The sequence below is a fragment of the Pongo pygmaeus genome, chromosome 13, assembly GCF_028885625.2.
Source record: "Pongo pygmaeus isolate AG05252 chromosome 13, NHGRI_mPonPyg2-v2.0_pri, whole genome shotgun sequence".
NCBI classification, from domain to species: domain Eukaryota; kingdom Metazoa; phylum Chordata; class Mammalia; order Primates; family Hominidae; genus Pongo; species Pongo pygmaeus.
This window is the reverse complement of record NC_072386.2, coordinates 73,596,110-73,605,065: the sequence shown is the minus strand read 5'-3', so window position 1 is coordinate 73,605,065 and position 8,956 is coordinate 73,596,110. Positions and strand designations below refer to the sequence as shown.

At 41.5% G+C, this 8,956-nt stretch overlaps 1 protein-coding gene across 11 annotated transcripts in view; it reads left to right on the top strand.

The window, feature by feature from the left end:
- The first annotated feature begins 682 nt into the window (after positions 1-682).
- Positions 683-8,956, top strand: part of KIF27 (kinesin family member 27) — an 89,551-nt gene continuing 81,277 nt past the window's right edge. For 4 of the 11 annotated variants that reach the window (XM_063649633.1, XM_054501652.2, XM_054501658.2 and 1 more), the window contains exons 1-2: positions 745-859; positions 7,340-7,724. In XM_063649633.1, the coding sequence (XP_063505703.1) occupies positions 7,427-7,724 (298 nt within the window). In that variant the 5' untranslated portion in view covers positions 745-859; positions 7,340-7,426. Of the gene's footprint in view, positions 860-1,279; positions 1,420-1,991; positions 2,099-7,339; positions 7,725-8,956 lie in introns of those variants that run through there. The other 7 variants (XM_063649635.1, XM_063649634.1, XM_054501654.2 and 4 more) reach the window with 6 other exon arrangements.

Here is an 8,956-nt window from a genome sequence, read left to right as displayed (position 1 = left end):
CTACTCGGGAGGCTGAGGCAGGAGAATCGCTTGAACCCAGGAGGTGGAGGTTGCAGAGAGCCGAGATCACGCCACTGCACTCCAGCTTGGGCGACGGAGCGCGACTCCGTCTCAAAAAAAAAAAAGAAAAGAAGTCCTGATAGATGTGTTACAACATGACCGCATCTTGAAAACATTAAGCAAAAGAAGCTAGACACAAAAGGTCATATACTGAATGATTCCATCAATAATGAAATGCCCAGAATAGGTAAAGCTATCATAGAGTCACAAAGTAGATTAGTGGCTGGCTGGGGCTGTGGGGAGACGGGAACCAGAAGGAATGACTGCTAACTGGTTTGGGGATTTTCTTTTGGGGTTATGAAAATGTTTCTGAACTATATACAGAGGTGATGGTTGCACAACACTGTGAATGCATTAAACGCCACTGAATTGTGAGTTTTAAGATGGTTTATGTTAGGCAAGTTTTACTTAATAAAAATAAAAATAAACTGAATTGGTAGCTAAGATATTGAAACACAGTGTGGAATCGTTCTCACTCATTTCACGAACCTGTGGAAAGATGCTTGCGCTCAGGCCTCACAGACCGGTCCCAGCGCGTTGGTGGGACACAACTCGGGTTTGCAGGCAAGCCCAGGGGCTGGCCCTTTGCGGACTTCCTGGGGACGCAGGACTCCTGCGCGGCGGGCTTGGGGGCGTGACCAGGATCGGGGGCGGGGCCAGGACGCGGCGGGAGGCGGGCTTCGCCGGTTGCCAGGAGAACACGCGACAACAAAAGACGCGGGCGGCGGCTGCGCGGTGTGGCAGAGCGAAGTTGAGGAGTCCAGCGCTCGCCGCCAGGGGCCTGGGGTGTCCCGAGCCGGTCAGTGCGCGGCGGGCCTGGCCGGGCGGTGCGGGGAAGTGGGGCGCCCTCCCTTCCGCGGTGCCCGCCCTCCAGCCTGCCGCGCCCGCGCCCCCAGCCCGCCGTTGGGACTAGTAGGCACCGGCTTGGGGTCGGGGCCTCCGCGGGGAGGGAGCGGAGGGTGGGCGGTTGGGGCGCCAGCGAGGCCTTTGGGGGCGTCCGAGGGGTCTGGGGTCGGGGTTGGGAGCCCGGCGAGCGACTAGATGCAGAGCGCCTCTTCCGGAGGAAGTTGGGTCAGCCCTGAGGAGCGGGTCCCGGAGAACACCGATCGACCGGAACGCGGGACCCGGCCCTTCGGAGCGCACTCTGTGTTCGTCTCGTGTCGCTGTACGGCGCGGGGTGCGACGCGAGGGCCACCACCACCGAGCGCTTTGTTTTGTCGCAGGCGTCTTTTTCCCACCGTAGAGATTGAAACTTGGGCGCATTTCCCACCATAGAGGTTGAAACTTGGGCGCGTTTCCCACCGTAGAGGTTGAAACTTGGGCGCATTCAAGCCCGAGAGCTCCCTCCCTCGGAAGCAGGTGACTGTAAAGAGCAAAGCGCCCAGATTCTTTCTTTGAAACACCTTTTAAGTAACACCTTTTAAGTCTCCAGTGTTGAAAATCCTTGTTGTTTGCCCTTCTGTTGTACTCTTTTGTCTTCTTTACGCATTTGGGGCCTTTTCTGAGCTCCGTATGCGATTTACTATCCATCTACTGGGAAGTTTTTTATGAAAATAATTAACAAACCACACATTTAAGACAACCACTGCTTTCTGGGAAATCAAGGGTACGGGATGGCAACGGTTTTTGGAGACACTCATTCCTGACCAGTGACATGACATGAGGGATTCAATATTTCTCTTGCCTTTGCTCAGATTTCAAAAACCCATTGAGTATACTTAAATACGACCAGCCAATCAGATTTCGCCTTTTTTTTTTATCATATATTGGCGACATAATACGTATGTTTCTGATGACTATAATTGATCAGAATCTGAAGTATAAGTGCTATGGATTGTGTAAAAACTTTATTTCTTGTATATTGATGTTTTACAAGCCCTATGTTTGTAGACCATTATTATTGTTTGTTTGTTTGTTTTGTTTTGAGACAGGGTCTCGCTCTGTTACTCAGGCTGGAGTGCAATGGCACCCTGCAGCCTCAACCTCCCGGGCTCAAGCGATCCTCCAACCTCAGCCTCCCAAGTAGCTGGGACTACAGGTGCGTCACCACAGCCTGGCTCATTCTTGTATTTTTAGTAGAGACAGGGTTTCACCATGTTGCCCAGGCTGGTCTGGAACTCGTGGGCTGAAGCTATCCACCTGCCTCGGCCTCCCATAGTGCTGGGATTACAGGCGTGAACCACCGTGCCCGGCTCCATTATTATTATTTTTTTAATGCTTAGAATAAGTTTCAGTTGCCTTTATAACCAAATTGTTTATAGATATTACCATTAAAAACCCCAAGAAATGAGGCTGGGCACGGTGGCTCACATCTGTAATCCCAGTACCTTGGGAGGCCGAGGCGGGCGGATCTCTTCAGCCCAGGAGGTCGAGACCAGCCTGGGCAACATGGTGAAACCCCGTTTCTACTAAAAATACAAGAATTAGCCGGGCGTAGTGCCTGTAATCCCAGCTGCTTTGGAGGCTGAGGCACGAGAATCGCTTGAACCAGGAGGCGGAGGCTGCAGTGAGCCGAGATGGTGCCGCTGCGCTCCAGCCTGGGTGACAGAGCCAGACCTTGTCTCAAAAACAAAACAAAAAAAACCCCAACAAATGAGAATATCCCAATTTGGCATTTTTTATTAGCAAATTCATTGGAAGCACTTAGGTTTGGCTTAACATAGTCCACGAGTTTTGCTTTAATTTGATGGCATACAAAGAAATAAACTAATCTGTATGGTAACTTCAAATGTTGGTCTTCAGAGACATTTGGAAGAATTAACTCAGCATTCCTGTGTTGGAAAAGTTTCCAGTACCAAATGATTGTAGAGTTCTTTAAGATCCAAGAAAGGATTTATCAAACACATGAGCATTTTTTTTTTTTTCCAGTGTAAAATTCATTAGAATGATTTAAAAACTGCTAAGGTTAGGTGTATCTCTTTGTTTTAGCCATTAAAGATAGTTTGTTGACTCTGTTTTGGGATTTTACAGCCCAAGGGACCTGATTTTTTTTATTCTCAGTGGGCTTTTAGAAGAGTGATGTAAATGTTTTTTGTTGTCATCCTCTTCATGCCATCTATTCACAGAATTACAAATGCAGAGTACCATTGCAGAGCTTTGTTTTATTTTGTTTTGTTTTTGACAGGGTCTCGACCCTTTCAGGATCAAGGGATCCTCTCGCTTCAGCCTCCTGAGTAGCTGGGACTACAGGCGCACGCCACCATGCCTGCCTAATTTTTTGATTTTTTGTAGAGACAGGGTTTCTCCATGTGGCCCAGGCTGGTCTCAAACTCCTGGGCTCAAGTGATCCACCCGCCCTGGCCTCCCAAAGTGCTGGGATTACAGATGTGAACTACCGTGCTGGGCCACGGTTTTTTTTTTTCAAGGGTAGTGAATATTATCAATTCACTGTTATTAGTGTTATTAATAAAATGTTATTTCAGTCTAGTTGTCTGTGTTACTTAATGGTAATCTTCAAGACTCAGCAGCTTCTCCAAAGAACCTAGCCTCACCTCAAACTCATTACTTTTCATCATCTGCACTTAAACATTGTCATAGATTACTTGTTAAATTTAGTATAAGCTTTGTCCTTCCCAAACTGAACATTTGTATATAAGTTTTTATGCAAACACAATGTTTTCATTTCTCTTGGGAGTGGAATTGCTGGATCAAGTGATGGAGTGGAATTGCTGGGTCAAGAGGTAACTGTATGTTTAACTTTTTGCAGAAATGTCAATCTGTTTTCCAAAGTGGCTGTACCATTTTACCTTCCCACCAATAATGTATGAGGGTTCTAATTTCTTTATACCCTGCCAACACTTATGATCTGTCTTTTTTATTATAGCAGTGCTAGTGGATGTGGATTGGTATCTCATTGTAGTTGTTGTTTGTTTGTTTGAGACAGTCTTGGTGTATCGCCCAGGCTGGAGTGCAGTGGTTCGATCTCAGCTCACTGCAACCTCTGATTCCTGGGTTCAAGCAATTCTCCTGCCTCAGCTTCCCTAGTAGCTGGGATTATAGGCGCCCACCACCATGCCCGTCTAATTTTTGTATTTTTAGTAGAGACGGGGTTTCACCATGTTGTCCAGGCTGGTCTCGAACTCTTGACCTCAAGTGATCCTCCCACCTCGGCCTCCCAAAATGGTGGGATTACAGGTTTGAGCCACTGCGCCTGGCTAACTTTTGTATTTTAGGTAGAGATGGGGTTACACCATGTTGTCCAGGCTGGTCTTGAACTCCTGACCTCAGGTCATCCTCCCACCTCAGTCTCCTAAAATTCTGGGATTACAGGCATGAGCCACTGCGCACTTGGCCTCTCATTGTGGTTTTGATTGCATTTTCCTGTTAGCTAATGATGGTGAGCATCTTTTCATGTGCTCATTATTCATTTGTATATCTTCTTTGAAGAACTGCCTTTTCAGATGCTTTGCCTATTTAAAATTTTTAAAGAACTTTTTGTTATAATATTTATATATTCTAGTTGCAAGTTCCTTGTTAGATATATGTCTTGCAAATATTTTCTCCCATTCAGTGAGTTGTCTTTTCACTTTCTTGGTAGTTTCCTTTGAGGCACAAAGTTTTTAATTTTGATGTCGTTTTTCCTTCCCTCCCTCCCTCCTCTCCCTCCCCGTCCCACCCTCCCCCAATTTCTCTCGTTCTCTCTTTCTCTCTCTCTTTGAGACAAGTTCTTGCTTTGCTGTCCACGTTATAGTGTTGTCCACGTTATAGTGCAGTGGTGCAGATACAGCTCACTGTAACCTCCGGCTGCTGGGTTCAAGCCAATCTCCCGCCTTAGCTTCCCGAGTAGCTGAGACCACAGGTGCATACTACCATGCTGAGCTGATTGAAAAAAAAAATTTCTTTGTAGACATGGCGTCTCACTATGTTGCCCAGGCTGGGTCTTACTTATTTTTTAATCTATACTTCATCTTTATTTTTTGCTTTTATTATTATTTTTGATTGACACAATCATTGTACATATTTATGGGGTACATTGTGGTTTTTCAGTACATGTATACAATGTGTAGTGTTCAAATTGGTATTTTTTATTTTATTGCTTTTGGTGTCATATCTGAGAAATGATTGCCAAATTCAGGGTCATAAAGAGTTACTCCTGTCTTTTAAGAGTTTTGTAGTTTTACTTCTTATGTTTAGGTCTATGATCCATTTTTGGTTAACTTTTCTATATGACATGAGGTAGGGAGTCCAACTTCATTATTTTATCCATTGTCCCAGTGCCATTTGTTGAAAAGACTATTCTTATACTTCAGTTGAATTGTCTTGGCACCTTTGTTGAAAATCAATTGTCCATAAATGTGAGGGTTTATTTCTGGATTCTCAATTCTATTCTGTTGATCTATATGTCTGTCCTTATGCCAGTACCACACTATCATGATTACTGTTGTTTGGTTTTGAAATTGGGAAAGTGTGAGTCCTCTTACTTTGTTCTTTTTCAATATTGTTTTGGTTATTCTGTGTCTCTTGAGTTTTTCTGTGATTTTAGGATCAGCTTGTCAATTTCTGCAACTAAGTCAGCTGAGATTTTGATAGGTATTGCATTGAGTCTGTAGATCAATTTGGGGAATATTGACATATTAATATATCTTTCAATTCATAAACATGAGATGTTTTTTCATTTATGTACATCTTGTGCTTTCTTCTAACAGTATTTTATAGTTTTCAGACTATATGTTTTACACATCTTTTGTTAAATTTATTTCTAAGTATTTTATTCTTTTTGATGCTATTGTAAATGGAATTGTTTTTTAAATTTATTTTTAAGAGTGTTCTGCCACAGGAAGGGGAACATCACACATCGGGGCCTGTTGTGGGGTGGGGGAAGGGGGGAGGAATAGCATTAGGAGATATACCTAATGTAAATGACAAGTTAATGGGTGCAGCACACCAACATGGCACATGTATACATATGTAACAAACCTGCACGTTGTGCACATGTACCCTAGAACTTAAAGTATAATAAAATATATATATATTTTTTAAAAAAAGAGTGTTCTGCCAGGCGCGGTGGCTCACGCCTGTAATCCCAGCCCTTTGGGAGGCCGAGACAGGCGCATCACAAGGTGAGGAGATCGAGACCGTTCTGGCTAACACGGTGAAACCCCATGTCTACTAAAAATAGAAAAAATTAGCCAGGCATAGTGGCGGGTGCCTGTAGTCCCAGCTACTCCGGAGGCTGAGGCAGGAGAATGGCGTGAACCCGGGAGGCGGAGCTTGCAGTGAGCCCAGATCGCGCCACTGCACTCCAGCCTGGGCGACAGAGCGAGACTCCGTCTCAAAAAAAAAAAAAAAAAAGTGTTCATTGTAAATGTAGTTACCAATTATTTATTTATATATATTTTTAGCCAGGAAACTACAGCCAACAATTTAATTTTTAATTTATTAATTCTAGCAGAGATCTTCAGAAATAAGTACAACATAATATTTAGAAGTAGAAAAAGCAGTTTTTCTGTTAGTTTTGATTATTTTTGAATAAAAATTTAGTTTTAAATTTATACTGACTTATTGAAATTCTTAAAACTATTTTCATGGATTTATTTCTAATAATTGTGGCAAAGAGGAGATGCTATTTTTCAATGCATAGCTATAAAATCTAGTACTAATGTTTGTTTTTAACACATGTACAGGCTGGGCGCGGTGGCTCACGCCTGTAATCCCGGCACTTGGGAGGCCGAGGCGGGCGGGTCACCTGAGGTTCGGAGTTTGAGACCAGCCTGGCGAATATGGCGAAACCCTGTCTCTACTAAAAATACAAAAATTAGCCGGGCGTGGTGGCGGGCGCCTGTAACCCCAGCTACTCGAGAAGCCTGAGGCAGGAGAATCACTTGAACCTGGTAGGCAGAGGTTGCAGAGAGCCGAGATCTCACCACTGTGTTCCAGCCTAGACTCCATCCCAAAAAACAAACAAAAAAATGTGTGTACAGTTCCTTACTTATCTCCTTGCCTTAATTTTCTAACTCCCTGGTTATTTAATATTTAGATTAATGAACTGGGAAACATTATAACTGTAGAAATAAAGGCACAATGGAATCCCATGTACTTACCACCTAGCTTCATCATTTATCAACTCATGGACCCCACACCTAGATTATTTTGAAGCAAACCCAAGACATACTATTTTGTCTACAAATTTACGATGTATTTTACAAGACAGGTTTACTCTTTGTAACTATGTTGTATTGGAACAAAACCTGTTCTAATTGACTTTGCTTTAGAAGGTCGTTAGTTTATTGGGATACAAGGAATCAGTAATTAAAATTTGCTTTTTATTTTTGATACACAGGAATCCAGATCTTACATAAGATGGAAGTCTCTCACACTAGATACTGAACATTAAATAGAAAATCTATTTAGTAAAATCTAAGTTGCCATGGAAGAAATACCAGTAAAAGTTGCTGTAAGAATTAGACCTCTGCTTTGCAAAGAAGTTCTTCATAATCATCAAGTTTGTGTGAGAGTTATTCCAAACAGCCAGCAAGTTATCATTGGGAGAGATAGAGTCTTCACTTTTGATTTTGTTTTTGGCAAAAATTCCACTCAAGATGAAGTTTATAATACATGTATAAAGCCCCTAGTGTTGTCACTCATTGAGGGCTATAATGCAACTGTTTTTGCCTATGGACAAACTGGATCTGGGAAGACATACACCATTGGAGGAGGCCATATTGGTAAGATTCTCATACTCTGACTTTTATTTGTGACGCTACAAAGAAGCTAAAATATGACCAATACCTGATACATGGTAGGTGTTTAGCATATTGATTGAATAGTGAAGGAATGAATAATGTAATCAAATGTGATAATAAGATCATCATCTTTGAAAGATTTGTTTTTAAATATTGAAGTTTCATTAAGCAATCTAACTTAGGATTATATTTGCTTGAGGAAAGAAGTTTAAAATAGTTTTCAGTGGTCAGCCCTTGTTATTTTGAACAGAATTTAAAATAGAGATAAATGAGTTAACATGATCAGATTTTGCATTCTTTAACAAGCCAGTTGTAAATATTAAGAGTCCCACAATCAGGACTTAGGGACCGTAGGAAAAATTTATTATGTAAAGTATCTTTTTTTTTCATATTCTAGCCAGATTTCTTTTTTAAATTCTGAATAGGACATAATTTCTCCTGCTTATAATTATAGTTTGGAAAAGATGGAATCATAGGATCTCATGTAGAGCTGAAGGGAACCTTGGAAATCATTTTAGTTAAGTGTCTGGTAATAGAGTAGGGGAATTGACAGCCAAGTCCTCTGTTAAGATTGTTTACTGTATTTATATTTTTCCACTAAAAGCAAACTTTTGAGTAGTGCACATATGCATCATTGTCTAAAGTTTTAGTTAGTATTCTCTGTATGAATAGTGGCTCTCAATATTTTTCTATTTTCATATTTCACAAATGTAAAATATATGGCTTTCAGAAACTTTTCTCTAGCTGTTCAGATATGAGCTGAAACAATAAAAAAAAAAAATTTAAAAAAGAAACTTCTCTCATTACATGGCATGGATGGGAGGTGGCTCAGAGGGTGGTTGTGTAGTTTCAGGAAATCTTTATTCCAAAGATTAAAATGGAGAAGCCTTAAGAGGCCAATACTCTCCAACTAAAAGAAAAAAATCTGTATATTCTGCAGGATTAGGAGATCACAGATACTAGATTGTTTCAGCGTCTTACAATAAAAAGAATTCAGTTTTTCTAGTGTAAATTGTGGCTTTTAGGATTGTAGGGTTTTTTTGTTTTTTGATTGGCAAATGTTTTATAATCCTAATGACCCATTATGTGCTTTATACCAATAGGAGTTATAAATGTTCAGATGCTGGTGACTTAATTATAGCTATACTTTTTTTTTATTATTAAGAGACCATGAGTACTATTTTAATTTTGTAAGGGAAAAAGTTATTGAAGTT